General features: G+C 53.1%; 10 protein-coding genes across 10 annotated transcripts; 5 read left to right on the top strand and 5 right to left on the bottom strand.

The window, feature by feature from the left end:
* The first annotated feature begins 229 nt into the window (after positions 1-229).
* Positions 230-2,474, top strand: B0H65DRAFT_469860 (alpha/beta hydrolase fold-domain-containing protein). Its single transcript, XM_062827035.1, has one exon. It carries the CDS (start codon positions 452-454, stop codon positions 2,000-2,002), a length of 1,551 nt encoding a protein of 516 aa, XP_062680752.1. The 5' UTR covers positions 230-451; the 3' UTR covers positions 2,003-2,474.
* Positions 2,475-2,493: 19 nt separating this feature from the next.
* B0H65DRAFT_589924 (putative vacuolar iron transporter Ccc1) lies at positions 2,494-6,167 on the top strand. Its single transcript, XM_062831051.1, has 3 exons — positions 2,494-3,110; positions 4,430-4,900; positions 5,017-6,167. The coding sequence occupies exons 1-3, from the start codon at positions 2,911-2,913 to the stop codon at positions 5,897-5,899; spliced, it is 1,554 nt and encodes a 517-aa protein (XP_062680751.1). The 5' UTR covers positions 2,494-2,910; the 3' UTR covers positions 5,900-6,167.
* Positions 6,168-6,941: 774 nt separating this feature from the next.
* On the bottom strand, positions 6,942-8,856 carry B0H65DRAFT_550133 (transcription factor PAP1-domain-containing protein; the record flags this gene model as incomplete). The annotated part of the gene is made up of 4 exons (XM_062829709.1): positions 6,942-7,152; positions 7,210-7,528; positions 7,596-8,337; positions 8,407-8,856. 4 exons carry the CDS (start codon positions 8,854-8,856, stop codon positions 6,942-6,944), a joined length of 1,722 nt encoding a protein of 573 aa, XP_062680750.1.
* A 2,197-nt stretch (positions 8,857-11,053) lies between these two features.
* Positions 11,054-12,991, top strand: B0H65DRAFT_234910 (uncharacterized protein). The gene is made up of 3 exons (XM_062822246.1): positions 11,054-11,423; positions 11,524-12,322; positions 12,430-12,991. Exons 1-3 carry the CDS (start codon positions 11,235-11,237, stop codon positions 12,786-12,788), a joined length of 1,347 nt encoding a protein of 448 aa, XP_062680749.1. The 5' UTR covers positions 11,054-11,234; the 3' UTR covers positions 12,789-12,991.
* Positions 12,909-14,081, bottom strand: B0H65DRAFT_234899 (Pre-rRNA-processing protein TSR2-domain-containing protein). The gene is made up of 2 exons (XM_062822244.1): positions 13,884-14,081; positions 12,909-13,813 (listed from the first exon to the last, which is right to left on the bottom strand). Exons 1-2 carry the CDS (start codon positions 13,900-13,902, stop codon positions 13,194-13,196), a joined length of 639 nt encoding a protein of 212 aa, XP_062680748.1. The 5' UTR covers positions 13,903-14,081; the 3' UTR covers positions 12,909-13,193.
* Positions 13,741-14,356, top strand: B0H65DRAFT_234907 (uncharacterized protein). Its single transcript, XM_062822245.1, has one exon. The coding sequence runs from the start codon at positions 13,949-13,951 to the stop codon at positions 14,303-14,305; it is 357 nt and encodes a 118-aa protein (XP_062680747.1). The 5' UTR covers positions 13,741-13,948; the 3' UTR covers positions 14,306-14,356.
* A 93-nt stretch (positions 14,357-14,449) lies between these two features.
* B0H65DRAFT_469849 (uncharacterized protein) lies at positions 14,450-16,134 on the top strand. The gene has a single exon (XM_062827034.1). The coding sequence runs from the start codon at positions 14,944-14,946 to the stop codon at positions 15,670-15,672; it is 729 nt and encodes a 242-aa protein (XP_062680746.1). The 5' UTR covers positions 14,450-14,943; the 3' UTR covers positions 15,673-16,134.
* A 359-nt stretch (positions 16,135-16,493) lies between these two features.
* On the bottom strand, positions 16,494-17,845 carry B0H65DRAFT_234885 (transcription initiation factor IIE, beta subunit). The gene has a single exon (XM_062822243.1). The coding sequence runs from the start codon at positions 17,618-17,620 to the stop codon at positions 16,712-16,714; it is 909 nt and encodes a 302-aa protein (XP_062680745.1). The 5' UTR covers positions 17,621-17,845; the 3' UTR covers positions 16,494-16,711.
* A 1,239-nt stretch (positions 17,846-19,084) lies between these two features.
* B0H65DRAFT_443727 (cytochrome b5-like heme/steroid binding domain-containing protein) lies at positions 19,085-19,770 on the bottom strand (the record flags this gene model as incomplete). Its single annotated transcript, XM_062825641.1, has 3 exons — positions 19,085-19,264; positions 19,370-19,496; positions 19,658-19,770. The coding sequence occupies 3 exons, from the start codon at positions 19,768-19,770 to the stop codon at positions 19,085-19,087; spliced, it is 420 nt and encodes a 139-aa protein (XP_062680744.1).
* Positions 19,771-20,268: 498 nt separating this feature from the next.
* B0H65DRAFT_540510 (putative F-actin-capping protein) lies at positions 20,269-23,786 on the bottom strand (the record flags this gene model as incomplete). The annotated part of the gene is made up of 5 exons (XM_062829154.1): positions 20,269-21,053; positions 21,125-21,262; positions 21,326-21,378; positions 21,452-21,657; positions 22,571-23,786. The coding sequence occupies 5 exons, from the start codon at positions 23,784-23,786 to the stop codon at positions 20,705-20,707; spliced, it is 1,962 nt and encodes a 653-aa protein (XP_062680743.1). The 3' UTR covers positions 20,269-20,704.
* Between the last annotated feature and the right edge of the window lie 552 nt (positions 23,787-24,338).

The raw sequence follows: 24,338 nt of genomic DNA, 5'->3' as shown, positions 1-24,338 counted from the left end.
TCAGCGTAGCGCACGCGCACCCGAGAGATCGGATGCGGAATCTTCTCTGCTACGACATCCCCGGTTCAAGACATTGACTAGGTACACCACATGGATTGTTTCGTTCTAGGGTTGCAGATGCCAATGTCTTGATTTCGTAGCTATTACTTGTTCGGGCAATGCTTGCGGGACATTGGTCACGGACGGGATGCAAGTCAAGTCCGTTGCTCTGGATACTGTGTTATTGCATTGTTATTCTTCGCTTGGCTCTCGCAACTCGCTCCTTTTCCCACCACCATCATGATAAATAATACAACTACTCCACAGATTCGCTGAGATATTTCCGCTCGCAAGCCTTCCCCAGTCTCCACGTGTAAGCGCTAGGAGATGACTAGATACCCGAAATACCCCATTATTCTTATGGATCTCAGGTCTGATATAAAAGACAACTCTCCCCTCGTGATCTGATACCATGTCCTCAACATCAAACCCATCCGTCACCTCCAAACCCACCAAGAAGCCCGCCGCCATGGACAAGACCGTCCTCTTCCTCCAGCTGGTATCCAAAATCCCGCTTATGGCCCGGGTGGCCCTGCTTCACATGTTGCAGACCTCGCCGGCGTCAAAATACCAGGATTTGCGGACGGAACTCATCATCGCCATGCTCCGCTCGTTTATAGATGTCCCCAAGCCTAAGAGTATCACTTCTACGCAGAAGATACTTTCGACAGCACCCCCGATTAGCGGCACGATATGGGTCAGCAAGTACACTCTACCCATCCCAACGGAGGAGGATGCGCGCGCCATCCATGACACCTTGAACAAGGTCATCGACGGGCTTCAAGACCGTGACCAACCCAAGACGGCCAGGATCCAACTACCCGAAGTCCTTCCCGTGGAGGCAGAGTGGACAGCACACAGGCCAGGCGTGCCAAAGGACGCGAAGCTGCCCGATATCCCAGAACGGGAGAAGTACGACGAGATGATGAAAGACGTCAAGACCCCGACCACAGTCCTCTACTTCCACGGCGGCGCCTACTGGCTCATGGACCCGGCCACACATCGGCCTACGTGCAGAGAACTGGCCAAGCGGACCGGCGGCAGATGCTACTCGGTGCGCTACCGGCTCGCACCCCAGAACCCGTTCCCGGCCGCGGTCATGGACGCCCTAGTCTCGTACCTCGGCCTACTCTACCCACCTGCCGACGCCTTCCACGAAGCCGTGAAGCCCGAGCACATCGTCATCGCCGGCGACAGCGCAGGCGGCAACCTCTCCCTCGCGCTCCTCCAGCTCATCATGCAACTGCAGCGCTCCGGCACCACCGTGTCCTGGCTCGGCGAGGAGCGCTCCGTCCCCTTACCCGCCGGCGTCGCCGTCAACTCGCCCTGGATGGACATCACGCACAGCTCGCCCTCGTGCGTCACCAACGCCCCCTTCGACTACCTCCCCAGCATCGAGGTGCAGGAAAAATCCGAGAAGGGCCGCGACCCGTGCTCGGCCTGGCCAGCCAACCCGCCGCGCATGAGCATATACGTCGCCGACGACTACATCATGCACCCGCTCGTGTCTCTTTTGCTGGCGCCCAGCTGGCGCGGCGCGCCGCCGACGTACATCTGCACGGGTTGGGAGATCTTGGCGGACGAGGACAAGTTCACGGCGGCACGGTTCCATGCCGAGGGGGTTTCTGTGACGTTTGAGGAGTACGAGGGTATGCCGCATTGCTTTGCTATGTTGTTGAAGAATCTGAGGGAGGCCGATAGGTGTATGGAGGGATGGTCGAGGTTTATTGCAAGGGTTACGAAGCCGACGGCCTCTGAGGGAGGGTTTGATGGTGATGATGATAAGCAGAAGAGCACGACGAGGAGTACGTTTACCACGATCAAGTCGGGGACTTTGGAGGAGAAGAAACTGGATCCGACGACGTTGAGCCCGTATACGGAGGAGGAGATTAGAGAGAAGATTAGGAGGAGGGTAGAGTTGAAGTGCGTGCCGGCTACGGAGGGAGATGTTGCAAAGCTTTGAATGACGGGTTGGGGGAAGTCTTGGGTGTGGTCGCTGGGCAAAGAGCTCTCAGCGTTGTGATTAGGTCGTTGGCGATCGGTGTTGACATTGTGCACATAGAGGAGCTTGGAGGTTGTTGACTATATATACCATGATACCTAATGATATTTCTGGATGCGATGTTGTACAACTTGTTTTCTTTTACACGTGGAAGACATGTATGCGGTTCGGTGACCGATGTCTTCCGAGATGTCTCGCAGCGTGTAAGTGTTAGTGGCATACACGGCGCTACCTCCAGGTGAACTCCACAATCACCATCTTCTACTTTCTGTCAACATTCACAACACAACAAAACACAACAAGCATACACCTAGCCCGTCACTAAGCGCCTGGTGGAAACGCCAAGGATCGAGACTTGAACTACTTGGGCTGTGTTGGGAATTTGGCCGAGTTTTGGTGGATATGAAACCACAAAGAAGTTCCGTCGTATATACGGCGATATCCAGATGTTACCCCAATTGCCCCCCAAAAGACGCGTACTACCGTAGGTATTACGTAGCCACAAACGCTCGCCACCTTTGCCACGGGAGGCAGCCTTCCATTTGTTTTCTGATATTTAATCGTTTTCTAACGGACATTTCCTCAATCGAACTCGACTATCACTTCCTATCTTCATCATCAAATCAGAACATTGCCTGTTCCTCAACTCTATAAGCCGCTGCGACCCGATCAGGAACTAGTCTGAATCACCCCACCCGGCCAAACCACCACCAACCACAACCACAGCCAATCCTTCCAACCTCTCGACACTTTGAGACAATCAGTCAAGAACAACAACTCATTCAAAACCTCAAACCCTCAAACCCTCAAACCCACCAAACACCGTCACCCTGTTCTCCCTACTATCCAACCCCAAACACACCACCAAAATGTCTCCTCCCGACACCGTCACCTCCAGCATCCTCAACGCCTCCAAGCACGCTCAGGACAAGAAGGAGCACGTGCATGAGTCTTCCTCCCACCAAAAGCCCACCGGCGCCGGAGTGAACACCGGAGCAGGCAGCAGCAGGCCCAAGACCGAGGCTGAATTGGAGGCTGATCGGCTTTATGAGGAGAGGATGGAGGAGGAGTATGCTAAGCGGGAGGGGGGTGCTTAAGTGCGTGGTGCGAACTGGGGTTGTCTACCCGGCCTTGCTTGACATCTCTTGTTCTTGACGACTCAATTGGGCTTTGGAATTTCCTTTCGGGAAGAGGGGGGCTCCGATTGCTGGTTTAGGCGGGAATGTGAAGGAGAAGGAGGGAGGTGGAATGGCTCAGACTGACTCCTTGGTCTGAAAGAGTTGGAAGTTAAGAGGACGATCTGGGAAAGACGTAATTGGAGTATGGGTGTCACTTGTACGATATAGTTTTGGGAAGGAGGATAGGTGTTCGAAAGACTCCCCTCTGTAATATCACTTGGCTCGGTCCTGGGCAACATGAATACATTATTCTGTTTACTATCATTTTTCGATATGCCTGTGAAAATGGTGACAACTTCTTACAAAGTATGTTACCTTATCTATCGGTCCATACCCTCACGACTTGCCTATGCCCAGTATAAAGAAGCTTAAAGGCATCTCCCATCTAAAGTGGTCGCAAGACTGGCAGTTAATTATGCCATATCTCAAAATAGCTCTCGACAGATCACGACTCCGTTAAAGACGGTTATGTTGTAGACATCGAAGCTCGGACGGCCATCCAAATCTATACCGCAGAGACCGGACGGAATCCCATCCGGCAGTTGCCAACCAAACCGCGCGCTCCTTCCCTTCAACACTCGTCCAAGGTCCGGCAACCTCCCGGCAAAACCGTCGAGGAGGCGGCGGTGCGGGTTCTGGGGGCGCGAGATCATTGTTCCATTATCTTTTTTTGTATTTTGATGTCTTTTCTTTTGGCTTTGCGACGGACAATGCAATGAACATTCGCCCTGTAACAGTTAAAATCGGTTCTTATTCATGAAAAGGATGTGATAACCGCTGCTCTTGACCAACCTTCAGGTTCCACGAGTGAGGCCTGTGTCTCCTACAAATGGTTGGCTTCACACGGACGAAATGCTACGTCTTCGTGTACTGCGCCATCCAGTCAAGTCAAAGTCCCAACTGTGCGAGGATGTGAACACATGAGAGATGTTGATCAAGAGTACCATACAACCTATCTTCGGTGTTCTATTCGATGAAAGACGCCAATGGATTATTGTGCTGCCTTTGACACTACCGACATAACTACACGAGGGGACAATTCACTGACACAAGGATCAATTCAATATCTCTGAGCACCAGAGAACTTGATGTCAAGAAGACGAGTGCCCCCGTCCCTGGGTTTACTCCTCTTCCCTCCCGTCATAGAATGTTGATGTGCATTACCTACTTCTTTCCTGTACCAGGACCTGGTTAACATGTCTCTACCTAGCTACAAGGACAGCCTGCTTCGCCGAGAGCGGCGCAACTGGTTCTCAGCTCCTCCCAACACCAGTGCCTTCACTCAACAAGAACCAGATGATGACTCCATTCTCGAGGAGAAACCCACACATATTCCTGATAAACGACGAAGAAGTACCAACGCCTCTAGCGTCACGACAGCCGTTACAGATCTCGAATCTCAGCTACCACCCGAAGAGGAACTTAAACCACCACCCTCGAATTCAGCTTCTCCAGAGAAAAATAAGAAAAGAGAAAGGAGGCTGAGCTTCCAAATCACTCCCCGACTCATCTCCGATGCCACAATTGGCTTGTCTGACGGCTTGACCGTCCCTTTCGCTTTGACAGCAGGTCTCTCGGCGCTAGGAGATACGCGAGTGGTCATCTTTGGGGGTCTGGCGGAGTTGATAGCTGGTGCTATCTCGATGGGATTGGGAGGATATCTCGGGGCGAAGAGTGAGGCGTGAGTGTTTTGCTTTCATATCTTGTATAGACCGACTGAGACAGATGGGAGGAAGAAGATGATGGAAAGGAAATGACACCATCGAGTTACTGACTGGTTTCAACCAAACTTGCCAGAGCTTCCTATAACGAAACACTGGCCAAAACACAGGCGCTTGTGGACTCTTATTATTCCAACCTTTCCGAAGAAACCACAGTAGCCATAGCAGCTTCCAGCAACTCCTGCCGTGGCCGCGCCTCCATCTCTGACCCCGTCATTCCCGAGGATCAAGACAAATGCAACCTCCATGTCCAATCAACAACAGCTCAAGAACACCCTCTCAACCAGCTCCTCTCCCAAATCTTTATTCCCTTTTCCCCAACTATCCCTCAGGAAACCCTCGATTCCTTAACCGACCACCTCCTCGACTCTGCGAACACCTCTACCAGATCCTCCCATCGATCTCCAACCCCCTCTCCATCGCCATCCACAACCTCAATCCCACCACCAATCCCACCACCAACATCAAACCAACCCCTTCTAGTCCCCTTCCTAATGCGCTTCCACCACTGCCTCCCCCCACCCTCCTCCTCTCGCCCCTTAATCTCCGCCCTAACCATCGCAACCTCCTACTTCCTCGGCGGTCTCTTGCCCCTGATACCGTATTTCTTTGTCCACTTTCATTCACAAAACTTCTCTTACAACCTAAACCAATACCCGAAACCAGAACTACAAGGCCAACGACAAGGAGGACAAGGACAACAAGGAGGAAGAGGACAAGAAAGTCTACAAACAGCCCTCTACAATTCCATCGCCACCATGTCCCTAGCCTTGTTCGGGTTCGGGTACGTCAAGACTTGCATCGTTTTGAAGCAGTGGAGCGGACGGAGGGTGGTGCGGAAGGGAGTGAGGGCGGGAGTGCAGATGGTGGTGGTGGGCGGGATTGCGGCGGGGGCGGCGATGGGGTTGGTTAAGGGGTTTGATGGGTTACTTGTTGGTGGTGGTGGTGGTGGTGAGTAGAAGAAGGGTATGTAGGCAGTAAGGGGAGTGAGTGATGGTGGTTGTGGTTGTGGTTGTGGCTGCGGTGATGATGGGGGATTGGGAGTTGGTGAGGGAGTGTCTTGAGGGAGATAGTCTGCAGAAAGAATGGAGTTGATGTGAGTTCGAGAGGGGGAGGGTGGGTGGGAGGGAGGTGACGAGCGGATGAGTGGTGTCTAAGTGACGACCAGAGAAAACGTAGAATTTTGAAGAGAGGCAGGCCACAGCACGGGACCACGACAAGATGAACTGAACACTAATTATTTCTATCTTGGCTACTAATATCATGCCTCATTAGCAGGAAAAGAGTGGTGTGTTTGTTGGGATACAATGAGATACCGTTCCGTTCAAAGCCGCATGCAATCCTAAACCCGTTGACTTCGAAGAAAATAGTTCGCTTATGTCTTACGGACTGAGGAAAATCTTTCAAAGCCGTAGCGAACGTCATGTGGTCCCGTTCGAGACCGATCATCTGTGTAGATCAAAAAGCCGATAAAACTCCGGGCCTTCCTCGATATCCTACGAGTTATAGTAACGTCCAAGCGCATCTCCGTGGTCTTATGACATCCAACAATGGACTGCCCATTCGTAAACCAGCACGAGTATTCTCGTTGAGTGCGTTGAACCGAGTGACCCATGCTACCAGAAGGAAAAAGTAACCAGTCCCACTCTCGGCCAATTCAGGACCTGAAAGCCCGTTTTCCCAACGCTGTAAATGCTCCGGCATCTCGTAAACTCCTAGCCAGTATTCGTGATGTATTCCCATGCTTGATTGTAAACGAGCCAAGAGAGGCAGGACCGTCCAAGGTTTGTTCAACTCTGAGATCTGATGAAAATCCTATTTCCGACATGGGAAGGAAATCCGTCGCGAAGTGAATAAAAACCGTACTGCGAGAAAGAAGTAGATGTCATCCATTGTGAGATGCCACCTGAGATATCAAGACAAGTGGTCTCGTGAAGAGGTAGTTCTGAACCAAGAGAAAACCCTCTCTATGCAGTTCATATGCATGAAAGCGAGCCGCTCTTACAATGCGCCAACTGCTTTTCGCTCTTCACAGTCCTTTTCGCACCTCGCCATTGCTTCGGGACTTAAGTGCTTCTTCAGAACACTCTTGAACTCCTTCTCATCAACCACAGCACCATAGCCAGAGCACTTGGCTTTCTTCTGCAGATCGGAGCACAAGGCGTCCATGTCAATCTCTTGGTTTTGTACACTGCAACTGCGCAATTTGTCCCTGTTCAACTTGTTAGTGAAAGCTGCATTTCCGAGGACTCTCTCGACATGGTCATACCAAATCTTGTTGCAATCAAGTTGCGCTCCAGGTCCATCATCTGATGCGTTGACCTCATCAATCTGAGAGATGAGATCCTTCTTCGGTGGTTGTGATTCTGCTTCGGGTTGTGGTGGCAGCAGTCCTGGAGCTGTTGGTGGCAGGTTATACGGTGCCAGGAAATCCGCATCGAATGCATCATTGGTCAACCAATCGTCAAATCCGTTGTTGAGGACGTTGTTCTGAGGCTCTCGGTAGTCTCCGAAGAGCTGCGGATCAAACTGGAAGTTGTCTTGAGGCAACCAGTTGAGAGAGTTGTCAACACCGAAGGTATTGAAGTCTAAAAAGCGTTAGTCAATCCCGACCTATACGATCAAAACGAACATTAAAGACCGGTGAATGCTTACCTGACTGCCCTGAACCAATGACGCCTGGCTGCTCTTCTCCGATTGTGGCCATCGTATCAACTGACTTCAACCCGGTGGGTGAATGAGTGAGGGGCTCTGGGGAGGTGCCACACGACGAGCTAGCGCCACCCATGTTCGAAGTGCAAGAAGATGGGGAACTCGTTGATGTGCCGGCCCCCGCATTGTACTGAGAATCTGTTCCAGTGGTCGAGAAATTCGGTCCCTCACCGCGTGCGGACTGAGGTGTGAAAAGATCGGCCGAGTAATGGGCCAAGTCTTCCTTGGTTTGCGTATCGAGGCCTATTCGGCCGTAATTGGGTGTAGTACCGGTGCTGACGCCATTTGTGGGTTGCTCCAGTCGGCCTGTTGAAGACAAAGGAGGCGTCACAGGGGTTGCCTTCTTGGGTTGATTTGCAAGTTGTGGCCCAGGAAGGGGACCGCCAAACTTGGGGAATTCGAACTGGAAGTTGACATCATTGATGTTGTTGACAAATGGGTTGCCGAACGGCATGGCCCGAGGTGATACCATCGGTGGTCGAGCTGTCATCAAAGATAGACGCTTCTTGTACTCATTGAGTTCATTGCTCATCTTCTCCATCTTCTTGCGAAGAATCTCGTTCTCATTGTTGGCAGTCTCGGAGACCTTCTTCAACTCCTCGACCTTGGTTTCAAGGTCCTTCAAGTGCTTTTCTTTGCGTTCTCTGAAAGCTCGTTGAGCCGCTCGATTCTGGGCCTTGCGTTTCTGTTATTGTCACGTTAGTAGTCAATCCTCACTGAGACTGACAGGATCAATCGACCGAGGCAGGCTTACCGAGCTGGGCTCAGTGGTAAGAGGCTTTCTGCCAGGCTTCTTGGCAACCTTTCCCTCACCCTCTCTCCTCTTTGGTTCGCTGTTCTCCTCCTCGTCATCATCCGGATGACTGCGCTTGTCGGGGGACTCTCCATTGGCGGAGCCCGACTTGGAATCACTTGGAGCATTGGACTGATCGTCCGTCATGTGGGATTGATCAACAGAGTCGAAGTTGAAATCGAAGTTGGGATCATGTTGTCCGTCAAGACCGTAGTCGTAACCGAAATTCGGGCTATGCTGGAAACCCATGGTGTCGAGTCCTTGGGCAGACGTTCCGTTGTACATTGCGGGTAGACCAGAGAGGTCGGCTTGTGTGTTGGTGGGCTTGTTGGAATTGAGGGCGGCAAACAACAGGCTCTGTTGCTGCGGGGTGAGGACGAGATTGTGAAGGGGGTTCTGAGTCGACGTCATTTTTGGTTGTCCTGTGCTCGAGATGGTGACTGGGAGACAGAGCAGTGGGTTGGATCGAGGAAAGACTTTCAGTTGGGTGTTGAGAGGATGGGACGAATTCACTCTCGTGATCTGATCGCTCCTAGCGGTCGGAGCCGCACAGGCGGAATTGTCGAGTTTATCAAGACCGCGGGTCCAATGGCAATACGTTTGGCGGAGAATCCGGGGTACCGGGCCCAAGATGTACGTATGTCCAAGTCGAAGACTGATGTCGGGGTAGATCAGATGCTAGTCGCCGGGTGCTAGTACTGGTGACGATAACTTGAAAGATCTCTCTTGCGGAGACGATGACGTTTTGACAGCACCGTAAACTGAGGCGGGCTTTGGACCGGACGGGGACGAGCCACCGGCCAGGCAACTGGCAACTTGAAGGCACAAAAACCGTTGGCCGTTGAGCGTTGCGGGCTAGGACGGAATATAAAACCGGGCAGTTCCAGTTCCTGTCCAGTTCGCTTCCGCTTCTCTAGTTCAAGACTCAAGTCGCCTCCCAAGGAAGACGTTCGGTGTGAGGTGACAGGGTTTGCCGGGGGTCAAAACGAGAGGTAGGCAGTAGGATGAAGTGTCTCTACTGCAATAACTTGAGACAGAAGAGAGGGGCCCGACTTGGTCCGAGTGGCAAGTCACAAGAGACGCGGATGTATTTGCACGGAACAGGTAGAGGTTACCAGGGGGAAGTTATGGCAGAAGGTGAGAAGGGGAAGAGAAAATTGTGAGTGCCCGAGTTGTCAGCCGGAAAGGTTGACTGCTGGAGCAGAACCGTTGGCCGCTGCTGCGGGTGGGTGGGATGGCGGCGGACGCTGACTTGAACTGATGCAGTCGGCCTGACACCTGACTCACCTTGGCACTCAGCCTTTTTGATTCCTGTCAGCAATTGGGTTTAGGAATAAGGTACACGTATGATCCCGCGATTGCCCCGTTTCTGCGATTGGAGAGGCGACAGGATTGTGTTTCGTTGGTTCGCTGACACGATTCGATCGGATCTGAGAAGGGAAGGACTCTTGGGCGGTCTTGGGCGATGGAGGGGACGAGACTAAGCGAGACTGTCCAAAAACGGGCGGAAAGAGTGGACGCCCTTCGATTACAGGGCCAAACTCGCAGAATGCGTGGCGCATGGACGCTTGAGGGTCGCCAAGTGGAGCGTGGAGGGGTTTCAGTCCAAGTCAATTTGTCAGCGAGAATCAGTCGAATGTCTGGATTGTTCCTCGACGGTCCGCCGTGCCTTGACACCCTGTCAGGCCGGCTCTGGCAACTGTCAGCACACTTGACATTGGATGCCGATGTCCGATGACACTCCGAGTCGATTCATCCAACAAAAGGACTTGACAGTTATCTCAGATGCAGACAATCAATCCCACCGTTTCCGATATGTATGTCGGTATCTTTGCCAAAATGGGATTTCTTTTGTTACATTCTGTCTCACTACATACTGTAGAGGATGATGTTGACCGATTCGACGTGAGCGGGTTCCAGATAAGAGTTGCCCGTGTCAATGCACTCAACTTTATAAACCTAAACCACGGGTACGGTGTCCAATTGGGCAACGGCCAGGGGAATTTGTTTAATAAAGGAGGTAGATGAGCGCCCTCGGTGTTAATTATTACCATCGCAACTAGCTTGAGTTTGGCATGGTTTGCCACTGAGAGTCCGAGACTCTCCAAATGGTGGATATCATTCCATTGAAGATTCCACCTCACGTTGGTTCTTGTCGGCAGTTCAAACGACTGATCGGACACCTGCATGGCTTGTCTCCGAGTGGCTACAAAATATTCCACGCTTACAAGCGGCTTGCGATCCGGTTCGGGCAAAGACATTCAACTACCTGGCTAAGCCTGGGTACCTCTACACCAAATCAGGCCATGTTGGACAGACGATAAGCTTGTCCCGTGGTCGGCTTCGGCTTTCAAGAGTCTCAAAGAACGGTGTCACCGACTAACATGTGGTTTAAAGCCCGGTCGAGTCTTTTCTTTTGTAGTGTAAAAGGCCCGTGCTTGTCTCTCGGCGGCGGTTGCTCTGCAGTGCTTGCATTTCCCCACAGTGGATGCGGCACCATGACACCCGCACGGGCAAGACCCGACGGCAGCGCTACAGATGCGGCGGGGATTCAAGGGATCGATCAGCCTCCCATCCACCAGGAAATCGACATCCTCGAATGTCGCGCCAAACAATCAACACATCGACTGCAACCGTGATCACATCCCACGGCGTGTATCGTAAAATCAGAGTTCTTGGCAATATCTGAATCCATACACACGTTTCTTCGTCTTGGAACAGTACCTTACCCAAGTACCACCGAGCTTATAGCAGACGCTGTCGACCAAATCCATACAGTAGTGGTAGCCATGGATGTCGCATACGACCACATCCAGGAGGAGACCTTGACCGATGACAACCAAGCCTCCTCGTCATCGGATAAGACGCCAGCTCAACCTCCGACCTTGAACGCCGAGTTTCAAGACGCCTACCGGGCCTTTTCGAACAGTCCCTGGGGTGCCAGGATCGGTGGTTTCCTGGGCAATGTTGTGAAGCAGGTATGTGGTCACCGCCTTTCACATGACCAACAAAGGCTCCAAGTCGCGCGACACTACCAAACTAGACCAACTAACTCTTGTCTCTTCTCAACTCATTTAGGGCGAATCCGTCTACCGCGAAGCCGAAAAGGAACTCTCAGCCGTCAGTCAAGATGCCACGCGCGGTTTCAGCGACCTGCGCACCACCCTCATCAGCCGCACCCGCGCTCTCTCCATAGCCACCACCCAGGCTGCTGCCTCGGCCGCCGCCGCCGCCTCGTCTGGAGTCGCGGCAGCTTCATCCTCCTCCTCTACCACTTCCAAAGACGAACAAACGACCCCCACAACCGCCAAGGACCTGTCCGCCGAGGCTTCCCTTAAGCAGCAGCAGGAAGACGACTCGGTCCTCGCCCGGCTGCGTGGCGAGGCCGCCAAGCGTCTCAAGGACCTCCAAAAGGCTGAGGACGCCGCCGACGAGGCCCTCCTGCGCTTTGGCTCGAACCTGCGCGACTTTCTCAAGGACGCCATCAAGATTGCGCCGCCGAGCGAAGAGGAAGCGGCCAAGCGGACCGAGGAGGGCAGGAATAACAATGGCGTGCTTTTCGAGAGCAAGGACGCGCAGGGCAAGCGGGTGATTCACACGTCGCGGTTCGACGCGCAGCTGCATGTCATCCACACCACCCCTGAGAGCTTCAAGGAGCCCGCGAGCGGACAGGAGTACGACACTTGGGTTAAGGAGTTTGATGTCGATAAGAAGACGGAGGCGATCGCGGCGGATCTGGATAAGTACCCGGAGCTTAGGGCGACGATGGAGAAGCTGGTGCCTGATCAGGTGCCGTATGCGGATTTCTGGAAGAGATATTACTTCTTGAGGCACGGCATTGAGACGGCTGAGGCGAGGAGGAGGGATTTGCTTAAGGGTAAGAGAGTCAATTCTTGGTTGGATGGATTTGAATGGATTTTGGGAGAGATTTCGCTTTTCCCCGCAGTCTACGAACGCTATGCTAACAAGTTACCATTAATACAGCTGCTTCCGCTGAAGAGGAAGTTGGTTGGGATGAGGACTCCTCAGAGGAGGAAGACTCTTCGGAGGAGGAGACATCCGGAGAAGATAAGGCTGCGCCAGCTGCCACCAAAAAGCCGGCCCCGCGATCTCCCTCGACCGAATCTTCCACCACCATTCACCCACCATCGAGCGCCGCCGCCGCTCAGGGCAGTCTGAAGCCCTCGGAACCCAGAAAGTCCAACGACGAGAAGTCGCAGGCCGACAGCGAAGCGAGCTATGACGTCGTTGGCGCTGCTTCTGGTGTTCCCAGCCGTGCGCCCAACAGTCCCAAGGAGGGTCGCAAGGCCGATGAGAGCAGTGATGAGGAAGACTGGGAGTAAAGTTCGGAGAATGACGTTAAGGGGCGAATTGGGTTGTTGAGTACATGTGCTGGACACGACTGTAATGGTATACGGGCGATGATAATACTGGCTTGAGTCGGCGTTTAAACTTGGTTAGTTATGGTTGAAGGTTTCGGAGTGATGTGAGATGAGCCCGCATGTTGTGACCGTCAATATTGAGACCCTGTTTCTGCAAATCTCTTTGCGCAGAGCCTGGGAGAGCAAGTTGCCGTTGCTTATTGCTCCCACGTTTCCTCATTTGCCCCCCTTCTGCTTCTTATCCTGACCAGCCCTCATCTTCGTCCAGTGAACGGGGGCTAACCAGGGATATAATCATCCTCCCGTCACACAGCCCTTCCCACCTCCCTTTCTCAACCTTCAAGTTTGGACGGATGAAAACCCAGTTTACCTCCTCTTCTTGCCCACAACCTTGGTGAACCCATCCTCATCCACCTCAGGCTCCACCTTCTCCTTGGGCTGCGTGGGAACCAGCGCGGGCGCCTCGCCCATCTCCTCATCACTGTCGGCCTCCTCGTCATCATCGGTGTCCCAGTCGGTATCGTTGTCCTGGTCCTCCGCCTTCTTGAACACCACGTTCTTGCCTCCCTTGCCCTCAAACCGCCTGCGCAGCGCGTCCACCTCGTCAAACTTGCCCTTCAGGCAGCCCAGGCGCACGCGTAGGATCTGCTCGGCCACCTCGAAGGCCGAGTCGTCGTCGACGTTGACCTCGAACTCGTCCAACATCACTTGCAGGAGGACGGTCTCGATGTCGAGCTGGTCGGGTTCTTCTGTTGCTTCTTCATGGTCGTCGCCGGATTTTTGTGTCGTCGTTTCTTGTTTTTGTTGGGATTGAGGAGCAAGGACTTTGTTCAGGTCGGGAAAGAGGTCGACGACGGCGCCGGCGAACCAGTCGCGCTTGTCGGCGGAGTCGGGACCGCCCCAGTTGTTTTGGACGGCGAGGGAGAGCGCGGGCCAGAGGTGAAGGGAGATGGCGACGCCTTGTTCGAATTGGGATTGGCAGGTTGCTTTGGAGAGGGAGATGGGGAGTTAGTCACTGCCTCTCTCGCTTTTCTTGACCGGTGTCGCAAAGCTTACCTGGGGTGGGGGTAGCCATGATTGCAGTTTGGTTATTTTGTGGTTGAGATTATGAAGCTTTCGGTATGCAGAGAGTGGTGTTGCGCGAGGGTGCGACGTGGAAAGCGCAAAGGATCGTGAAGTTGGGCGATGCTGAATTTATTTTTGGCGGAGGAGGAGGGGCAATGTTGACTTTTTTTCCAGTCGAGACTTTTGGAAAGATCTTTTTCCGATTTCTCGGCTCCAATTGCGGGATGAGTGGGGCATGCGGTTTCCTGGGCAGGGTTAGGGTCGAGGTCGAGTTAGACTTTGGTCCTTGCTTCTATGACGACATTAACATTGAGCTCTGTACGCCTTCAGTTTTCCAATTCCTGCCGAGGCTCATTTTAACGGCGGCAATTACTTCGATGTTATTCTGGCACCTTGTTCAAGAGCCACGGTAAGAGTATGAGTGATATTGGTGATGTATAAATCAGACGAAGTGAGAAATCGCCGAGGATTGAGGCTCGATCTATGGTCTCGATGGTCCATCAGGGTTCTCTGCAACGAGAGCTCGGCTCCATCGAACAAGCTCCGCACATGGTTCTCAAAAGTCAAACCCTTGCAATAACCGTTTCTGAATCGCTTCTCAACTATGGAACACTGTCACATAATTTACAGATGACATCTTGCTTCGTTCGATGTGCTCATCACATTCGTACTAAACTCGGAAAAAGTGAAATTAACGGGAACTCGGAGATTATCATGTTTTTATCTCCGTGAGTTAAGCTTCATGTAGTTCGCCGACTCCGAAAATCATGGAGCAATATTTGACCGTAGGCAACGAACTTGAGCCATCATCATATGGCAGTCTATCCTAGCGCCGTTACCTGAATGAATGTTGTCCCCACATTTTCCTATCAAACGGTTCCTCCCCTCCATGCTCGCGTGGTTCAACACCCCACTGAGATTTCATCATCTTGAAGAGCTCCCTTTCAACTCATCCCCGTAGCTCTTCACCCTCTCTTACCACCATCACGAACTTACTTCAACCACCAGCTAACCTACCATAACACACAAACACCAATACAAACAACACAACATGTCAACCTCCTCAACCACCTCCACCGCCATAATCGGCTCAACCGGCCTCGTCGGCTCCCACATCCTCTCCACCTTCCTCACCTCGCCCACCACCACCTCCCAAATCCAAACCATCTCCCGCCGCGCCCCCCCGAACCCAACCAACTCCTCCCTGCTCTCGCCCACCGTCAACAGCGACACCTCAACCTGGCCCACCCTCCTCTCCTCCCTCGTCCCCCTGCCCACAACCGTCATCTCCTCCCTGGGCACCACCCGCGCCGCCGCCGGCGGCATCGCCAACCAGTGGAAGATCGACCACGACCTCAACGTGGACCTGGCCAAAGCCGCCAAACAAGCGGGCGTCAAGAACTTTGTCTTTGTGTCCTCTGGTGGAATGCGGGGACCGTTGAGCACCAAGTTTCCTTATGCGCAGATGAAGGTCGGGGTGGAGGATACGATTCAGAGTCTCGATTTCGAGCATGGAATTATCCTCAGGCCTGGGTTGATTTTGGGGGAGAGGGAGAAGGCGCAGCATGCGGGTCAGGGATTGTTGTATGGGGTTGTGAGGGGATTGGGCAGGTGGGTCAGCTTGGGCGTGCAGGATCGGTTTGCGCAGGAGGCGGAGGTGATTGCGAGGGCGGCGGTCAAGGCGGTGAGGATGGTGGAGGAGGGGAAGGCGCCGGGGAAGTGGTGGGTGTTGGAGCAGGATGACATTGTCAAGTTGGGGAGGGATGAGTGGAAGGAGTAAGGAGGGTGTTTAGGAAGAGATCCACCGCGGGATATGACGTGGGAAGGGAGGGAATCGATCGGCCACAAAGCTTTCTATCAGTGTCGAGCTTTGAGGGCTATAGGTTGTGAGAGTAATGGCAGGTATCGAAGGGGGAAATGGTGTATGAATGGAGACGACCTAGGCGTTGAGCACGACACAGATTTTGAGTTCAAGTCAGAGTAGTTGTGCTACTAGGTTTTCACCTTCCTCAGGACAATGGACCAGTCCAACCGGAATGGAAGCGTCAAGGCTGGCTGCATGGAGACGCAACGTGATTGGTTTAGGAGGGCGTGTACAAAACCCGTCTCAACTGAAAGAGGTCATGGCATGAAGTGGATCGTCGTCAATGTGAGGGCTGCTCATATATATGAGGATAATGTGGGTTACGATGTTGTGGCCTTGGAAATAGGAAGACACAATGGGTTGTGGTTGTCCAACGGTGTGCTGATTGTGTATATTTGTGATGTTAAACTGATCTTCTCACCTCAATTCATATTGCGAGTATCTTCAAACACAGACCTGAAGGCATCGATGAGACGCCTGGTTTTCGTTGCTAATGTCCCTCAAATCCCCCTCTTTTGATGATTTCGCCATAGTATTGCGTAAAGGAAATGTAAAGACAATCGAATGAACCCGCTGATTAGACCACTCGGATACCGTGACTCTTTGCAGATTTTCCTTGTAAGAGTTTACCTCTACTGTATCCGTCTCTCTGATTGCGACCATGAAAAAAAGCCCCCTTGCCCCGCAAAGTTCCCTCTGAACGCCATTCCCAAATGCTTTGTTCGTGTAGTTGTTGTGTTGATATAAAAAGCCGGGAAAAAAAAAAGCGTTCCCTTGGATGTCTTCGAAAAGTGATGGTGAAAGATAGCCCCTTTTCGTAAGGCGGTCATTCCCTCAATTGTCCCGTCGTAACGGCCACGTCCGATCCCACAGCTTTTCACCTGCCATTAACCGCCTGAACGTCTTCCCAAGCCAGGAGAAAAAAAATCAAGGACCCACACGATGCGAAGCCCGTTTACCGCTTCATGTGGCTGTAATCCTTGAGCAAATGCTCCATATGCGTATTCGTCGCCTTGCCCGTCCTCCTCTGCGCCCTCTTCTTCTTTTCCGCCTTCGGCGCAGCCGTCATCTTATCCCTCGGGTCCTCGCTCGCCGGCTTCTGCGACGCGGCCTTGAGTCGCTGAACGATCGTATCGGTTCCCGGCACCTCGACCTTCTGCCACATGACCTTCAGCTCCGGATCGACCTCGTGGAACAAGCTGGGATCATCCAGCCAGACATAGCGCGGCGACCCTTCCTTCTTGACGCGGATCACCAGAATCTTGTGCTCCGCCTCGAGCTCGTTGATGGCCTTTTCGCAATCGGGCCAACCGTCCTTGAGCTCCTTGACGCCCACGCAGCTCGCGTCCGTCTTCTTCTGCAGGTAGGCCAGCAGCTGCGTCTTGTTCCGGACTCCCGGCACCTTGGGCCGGTGGAGGTACGTCCCGCTCTGCCAAGTCTGCTCGCTCAGGTTCGGGTCGGGAATCCACTGGATCTCGCGCGTGCGGCGCATCGCTTCGACGAACTCCTCCTGGTACGACGGGCTCCAGTGCAGGCCCGAAAGGTGGCCCAGAATCTCCAGGTACGTGCGCGGCTCATCCTTGCCACGGAGCCAGGCAATCGCGTACGTCACCTGCGTAATGATGTTGAGACCGGTGCCGGTGGCGGCCGGCTGCGAGTAGACGATGTTGTGGGCGGGCGTGTCGACGCGGTCTGCCGTCTTGCGAGGGGTGCTGTTGCCGGCGGCGATGGCCGAGGCGACGGATCCGACCGAGGGCGACGGCGATGGCGGGGCGAGAGTGCGCTTGGTGCCCGCCAGCTTCGAGGAAGCGGCGGACATGCTGCTCATGAAAGACGCCTGTTGACGCTCGAGTGAGCTCGACATCGTGGGCGGTTTCGAATGTCGGTCGGTCTGGCAGGTGACAATTAAGTTTCGGGTCGGTGTTCGGAAGGGGTACCGGTACGTGTGTTGTCGGGACGTTAAGGATCGCTTTCCAAGATGCTTTGTCGGTGGTTCGCGAAGGTGAGAGGTCTGATGGGCGGTTTTTCGTTGTTGAAAGAATGAGGACTGGATTTCTTGTTCAAGTCCGGTCGCAGGATGAATGGATCATTGATTGCGCATGCGTTGGAGCCTGCGGCCCGGGCTGGGGCTGGGGTTCCAGATGCCGCTAGCCGTGATTCGCTATGGGGTACGGGGTCCCTAAATTTCAGGGCTGTGTGCTACTGCAGTGGTGCCGCTTCAGCCTTGCAAGTGATCCTCGCAAGGGGACGCGACTTCCCAATTCGCTTGGTGGCTCGAGTTTCGATTCACGACTATTGTTCTTTGCTGCGTTGAGATTTCTTCCTGAAGAAACCTCAGCTTGTTGTGGTACACTAATAAGAAGGCTCACTATTATTAGTGAGCGGCACGACGTTCAGACAAGACCCTCGTCAAGATAGGATGAAAGACGAGAGAGGTACCTTTATATGTGAAAAGCAAAGGCCACAACTCCCGGGCAAGGCCTCGTTTCTCGCGGCTCACTACCTACAGACCGGCCATCTTCACCTACAAGAAATTGACAGGTGACGAGTATTAGCACTTCAAGTTTAAGTGAGAGTGAATATCTACACCTTTGAGTTGAGATGGCAGTTCCAATCAGTTATTAGTTGGTCTCTATTTACAGCCATTATGTCTCGTTTGAAGATTGGGATAGAAGCATCCTCGTTGTAAGCAAAGGCAACTTCCATTAGTAGACGAACTCTGGGGGCAATGTTATGTTGCGTAAACGAACCGTTGGCTTACAAAAGACGTTCGACAATATTGATAATGTCAGACAAGGTGCATCATAGGGTAATTCTGTGCTGTGTTCATATACCGTCTCTGTTTCAATTGAGCAGTAACGACTAATGTATGTTTATTCCCACAATGATCCCTCTCTGTTCCCATATATCCTAACACCTAGTTAAAGGGTAAAATGATCTGTTCTTCTCAGCGAAAGAAGCGTTCAGGCTCGCTCAAAACACATCTCCGTTTCATGGCGTTTTATGTCCGTCGAAAATGGCTTGTTGATGGGGTAAAGGATAGCCCGCCGGTAAAGAAAAGAGCTCGATGATGCCTCGGCTTCACTTGGAAAGATAGATGCGCAAGGATCGTCGTTGAGGCGTTCTGGACTCTTGATCCTAAAAGTCGTTGAAATGCTACCCGTAGATTCTTGGTGACCGTGTGTGTTTGGGCGGGGTTTCCCCATCCTTTCCCCGGAGTTTGCAACGGAGAAAGTTTCTCGTCTCTTCGGACCCTCCGTGCCTCCCACGGCGCGGTTCGACGGCCGATAGGTCAGTAAGCAACCGGAAGATTTGCGATTGGATGCGCTTAAGCGCTGGGAGCAGCGCCGGCCTGCTGGGCCTGGAGGTACTGGTAGGCAGCGAAGGCGGCAACACCACCGAGAACGAGGACGGCGTAGAGGCCGACGCCGAGACCGGTGGCAGTGCCGGTCTGAGCAGCGGGAGCGAGAGAACCGGGAAGGGGAGCCTTGGGCTTGGGGTCACCGGCCTGTTTGTTGAAAAGAGCAACGTGTCAGTTGAAACTGTTTTATCGTCACATGCGAATGGCATCCGAAGCCACATATGTATATCTGGGAACGGGGAGCTTTCTTACCTGGCGCTTCAGGGTGCCGACAAGGAGGGGCTCGAGGGCCTCGCGGGCCTCATCAGAGTGACCGACATCCTCGAAAGCCTCGGTCGAGTCCTGGCCACCGACGTCAAGGAGAACCTCCTCACCACCGCTGTTTATCACAAAAGAAAACCGGGTCAACACATGTTTCCTCTTTCCAGATGCCGAGTGTCCAATGCGGGGAAGCGGGAAGTCGAGGATCGGAGGACGTGACTGGAACGTGTGGGACGTGCAATGGGTGCGGCACAGGCACAGAAGACCGGACAAACTTACGGGTGCTCGTCGACGAACTTGGTGATGTCGTACACCTTGTCGTGGATCACGACGTAGAGATCCTTCTTGGTGTTGTGCTCGGCAACATCCTGGTAGGTGAACTCGGCGGACATCTTGACGGTGTTGTGGGATTTTTCTGGACAGGTGGTTGATAGCATCAGCACGGCCGCTCTGATAACCAATGGACATACACACGGCCAGGTCCAAACCGAGCCATTGCGCGCTTCCTGACTTACCCTGGAAATCAGATGAGTGGGAGGACCGAGATGACGCTGAAAGCAATGATCGTGGGGGAAAAGTTAACGCCGGCGACGAGATGCAAAGAAGAGAGAAAGGGGGGAGAGGAAAAAGTCAAGATAAAAAATGGTTTCACGGGGAACTGACTAGATCGACTGGAGGGGACCTGGGGGCACTAGCACCAAGAACTGGGTACTGCGAGATAGCTTGACAACGGCACACAGGCCAACGCAGCCTTCTGAGGGAGCTAGACCGCATCAATGGTATGAATCCAATCAGAAACAGGCAAAATTATGCAGCCGCATGTGATTGGAGCAAACGTGCACAACAAGACTCCATTCCGAGTCGGAATTGTCAACCCCGACCGGGAACATCCCACGGCACCCACGGGTATGCGACTCGACTCCATCGCCCTTCCGGCTTTTTATTCTCCAGCTTCCATATCAGTATTTATAGGGGCCAGGCTTTGGCCGGGGCAAGTAGCACTCGAGATTTCCATCCTCTTCTTCGTTATCTAGTGCTGGGTGAGGGGAAAACGCCGAGACAAGTTCCCGTTCTTAGAGCAATCTTGCGGGACCCATTCAACCAATTCCCCACAGCTGTAACATCGGGCAGCGATCACGGACACATCCCGAGGGTCCATCCCGAGTCCTGAACAGCCGCTCGTACAGCAAACATGAGATGAGTGAGCTGTGCTCTTCCTTCTTTGGTTCTTCTGTATTGACTTGAATTTGGTTTGGTCACTGCCAGCAGTGCTCGCCCTCCCTCCTTTGTACTAGACTTATATCACTCTATCCTTCCACATACCCATTACCGCCTAGAGCTTCCACCACCGATATCCTGTCCCAGGCGATAGCTGGCAACCTTGTCCCACTCGATCTTCTGTCTCGTCACCGGCAGCTGTCTCCTCAAGCCCTTGAAAGCGCCCTCGCTGAGGCTGGTGAAGCTCTTGTTCAACTCCTCCTGGTACTTCTTCTCGTTCACCGAGATCTCCTTGGCAATGCCACTGCCGGTGCCTGACGACACGGTCGCGGTGACTGTCTTGTTAGTCAACAGGCGCACGTTGCCGTCCTCGTAGTAGTGCACGTCGACCTTGATGGAGCCCTCAATGGAGCTGTTGGATGGGTCGTAGATGTATAGCGAGCGCCAACGTCCGTTCCTGTTACCTCAGGTTAGCTCAAGATAGGGCAATGCGACAAGGCGATGGCTTCGTTCTAAAGCAGCACATACCAGAAGTTGTTCGGGCTGTACTTGTTCGCGACAATGATGACCGCGACCTTGGAGTCGTTCTCTATCGAGTACGCGCCATAGGCGGCATTGGGGAAGTGCTCCTTGACGTAGGCTGAAAGCCCCTTAATCGTAGATTTCCTGCAACTGGCATCAGCCCTGCCCTTCGCTTCTCGCTGTCGCGTGGGTTCTTGTTGTCCTTACACCAAGTCGGCCTGCTCGCCTTCTGGAACGTGGCTCTGAACATCGCTGGCTTTCTGTAGTCCCTTGGGTTATTGACTTATTCCATGTGTCTCGGTCTTCCGTTGGTTGTTCCGTGGGCGGGCTAACCTGAGTAATGTGGTCGTAGGCGAAGCTCGAGGAGCTCTCGACGTCGTAATAGCGGCCATCGCCCAGGGAACTGTGGGAGCTGATGATGACGAGTTGGCTACCACCGGGAAGCTTCACCGTCGCAAACTGTTCCTCGTTGTACTTCTGGAACGCCGGGCCGAGCTCGTTCAGCAGATTAGGGGTCGAGCTAGTGAGGGCCTTGATGTCTGGAAGCTCGGATCGTTAGAAAGTAGGGTCGCGAACCAAGGTCGAAGGGAGGTATCGTGCCTGCAACAACATCGGAGAGCTGTACGTCAATAAGTTAGCATACACAGTTCGGCCGTTTGATGTCGGTGTAGGATGCGCACCTCGCCAGGGGGAGCTCCCTCAACGAACGAGGACAAAATCTCGTTGTGCGATGCCATGGTTTCGCGTGCGAATGGTAATTAAAAAGAAGATAGACAAGATTAAAAAGGTTTCTCTGTGTTGTTTACTTGGTGTTGATAGATTCGTGGTAGATTAAGTTGGTGTAGCTGGTATCGATCAACGGTACCACGCTGCTAGAGATGATGGAGCTGCGCCTTGGGCATGTCCGCTGCCGTCAGTTGGACGCGAGCATGGAATGGCACCAAACCACTGCGGGGCCGCCTGAAGTGGGATGTGGATATCTGACGAACGCTGCGGTTGTGAGGCTGACAGCTGTCAAGGGGCTTCCCAGCTGGCGAGCTGCCTGTTGCTAAGATGTTGAATTCAGCTTGCTGCTTACTTTTGTGACCTCTGCAAAGAAATTACACAACCACGGTATCAACAATTGAGCTGCAGATTCATGAGTTCTGGAAATAGCAAAGCAATGGAGTGCACGGTAGAGTTTGGGGCCGTTTGATGGCAGTTGGTTGAGTTGCCTTTAACAGGCATCGTTACAAGATCAAGTAACTATCGGTATTTACAAGACTGCATCCGCCTACGCCAGAACCGACATCGCCTTATATAAACGCCCCGCTATGAGTTCCCCATCTTGTCTTCTTCCTTTTTGAGTTCATCATCAAAAGTTCAAGACCTTCTTGATGTTGGCGTATATCCCTAATGGCATGTCAGCTTCTTGTCATTTTCACCAGACTCGCAAAGGATAAGTTTACTCACTCGCAACATCAGGAATGTTCAGGGCCTCGAACATGAGAGCCGTGTGAGTGCTCCATCCAGCAACCCGAACCACTGGAGCTTCGAGTCTAACAAACGTTTCCGAGTCCTCTTGGATGGCAGCGGCCACCTCAGCACCAATGCCGGCATTGACCATGGATTCGTGAACCACGATGCAGCGCCCGGTTTTCCTGACACTCTGGAACACGGTCTCCTTGTCCCATGGATAGACGGTTCGGAGGTCGATGAGTTCCACCGAGACACCAAAGTCCTTCTCGGCCTTCTGCAGTGCGTCCATGCATTTGTATAGGGGTTGACCATACGAGATAATCGTCACATCCTTTCCTTCCTTCAGCACTTCGGCCTTCGATAATGGTAGCGTATAGGATCCGGTGGGCACCTGCTCAACGGCAGCACGGTAGAGGATCTTGGGTTCCATGAAGACACATGGGTCATTGCTGCGAATGGCGGACAACAGCAGACCCTTGGCCTGGAGGGGTGATCTGGGCATGATCACACGCAAGCCTGGGATATGTGTGAACAAGCTCTCTGGCGACTGTGTGTGGTAGAGACCACCATGACCAACACCTCCACAGGGCATGCGCACCGTCAACCCCCCAGCGCTCCGTCCGCAAGAACCATCCCTGTATCTGAACTTGGCAGCCTCGTTCACGAGCTGGTCGAAAGCCGGGTATACGTAGTCGGCAAACTGAATTTCGGCAACGGGGCGCATTCCCTCGGCAGCAACGCCAATGGCAAAGCCCATGATGCCCTGCTCGCACAATGGAGTGTTGAAGACGCGGTCGGCACCATATGTCTCGGCAAGCTTTCCCGTGCAGCGGAAGACACCACCAAATGCGACGTCCTCGCCGAATATCAAGACCGATTCGTCTTGGGCGAGGGCGATAGATAGGGCATCGTTGACAGCTTGAAACATGTTCATACGCTTTGTTGGGCCATTGCGGACTTCGGCAGACAGCTCAGGGTTGTTGAGCGCCGATTGGGATGTTTGCGCAAGCAATGGGGTTGTCGAATAGTCGGTAGGAAGATTCAGCTTCGCGTGAGGAGGATGTGTCGAGTACGCTCGTTTCGATGGGAGAGACGGCGCCAGAGTAGCAGCAATGGGGACAGATCGAAGACCGGTTGAAGGACGTTGAACTAGGCTTCTGGAAAGGGAACGAAGGCATTGCGCCTTGGGCCGGATAGTTGAGCCTCTCATTGTGAATCGCAACAAACAGAATTAGAGATGGGCCTGAAAAAAGATGAGAAGACGACAATCAAGTCAACAAACACCACAACAATTGGAAGAAAAGAAGAGGAGACCGCAGAATTCTCCTATCGACGGGACACAATTCCCAAAGGACCGGCATTGTATCAAGACGGGGATGACGGTCGGTCGGCTTGCAACGGCTTTGTTGGAGATCGCTCTTGTCAACAAATGAAGTGCAGCGTGGGGCCCCATGCCTTCCTTTTTAGCGGTGCTGCCCGCTGGAGCACAGAGGGAAGACAGGATCCATCATGATCTCGGCATCTTCCCCGCCTTTTGGAGTTCTTCAAAGTTTAGCAGTCCGTGCGTCGCTCCGTTAGTGGATGCTCCTGCCCCTGCCCGCGGGAATGGGACAAGCGCCACGATTCACCAGCGGAGATAAACAAACAGTGCATGAGGAACTGGTTCATCCCAAGTGAGAAAGATGGGAGAAAAGCTACAGATCAGTTGACATGATGCGGCCTTGCTGATGTTTAAATAAGGACATCGTGATGTCTAAGTTTC

Source organism: Neurospora tetraspora (assembly GCF_033439725.1).
Source record: "Neurospora tetraspora strain CBS 560.94 chromosome Unknown B0H65scaffold_5, whole genome shotgun sequence".
NCBI classification, from domain to species: domain Eukaryota; kingdom Fungi; phylum Ascomycota; class Sordariomycetes; order Sordariales; family Sordariaceae; genus Neurospora; species Neurospora tetraspora.
Note: the sequence above shows the minus strand (reverse complement) of the source record. Positions and strands in the feature narration are given on the sequence as shown.

Coding starts and splice junctions, on each gene's coding strand:
- B0H65DRAFT_469860 (XM_062827035.1), top strand. CDS start 452: ATGTCCTCAACATCAAACCCATCCGTCACCTCCAAACCCACCAAGAAG.
- B0H65DRAFT_589924 (XM_062831051.1), top strand. CDS start 2,911: ATGTCTCCTCCCGACACCGTCACCTCCAGCATCCTCAACGCCTCCAAG. Junction 3,111..4,429: donor GAGGAGAGGATGGAGGAGGA/GTATGCTAAGCG, acceptor GTCTCTACCTAG/CTACAAGGACAGCCTGCTTC. Junction 4,901..5,016: donor CTCGGGGCGAAGAGTGAGGC/GTGAGTGTTTTG, acceptor CAAACTTGCCAG/AGCTTCCTATAACGAAACAC.
- B0H65DRAFT_234910 (XM_062822246.1), top strand. CDS start 11,235: ATGGATGTCGCATACGACCACATCCAGGAGGAGACCTTGACCGATGAC. Junction 11,424..11,523: donor TGGGCAATGTTGTGAAGCAG/GTATGTGGTCAC, acceptor CAACTCATTTAG/GGCGAATCCGTCTACCGCGA. Junction 12,323..12,429: donor GAGGAGGGATTTGCTTAAGG/GTAAGAGAGTCA, acceptor CCATTAATACAG/CTGCTTCCGCTGAAGAGGAA.
- B0H65DRAFT_234907 (XM_062822245.1), top strand. CDS start 13,949: ATGCAGAGAGTGGTGTTGCGCGAGGGTGCGACGTGGAAAGCGCAAAGG.
- B0H65DRAFT_469849 (XM_062827034.1), top strand. CDS start 14,944: ATGTCAACCTCCTCAACCACCTCCACCGCCATAATCGGCTCAACCGGC.
- B0H65DRAFT_234885 (XM_062822243.1), bottom strand. CDS start 17,620: ATGTCGAGCTCACTCGAGCGTCAACAGGCGTCTTTCATGAGCAGCATG.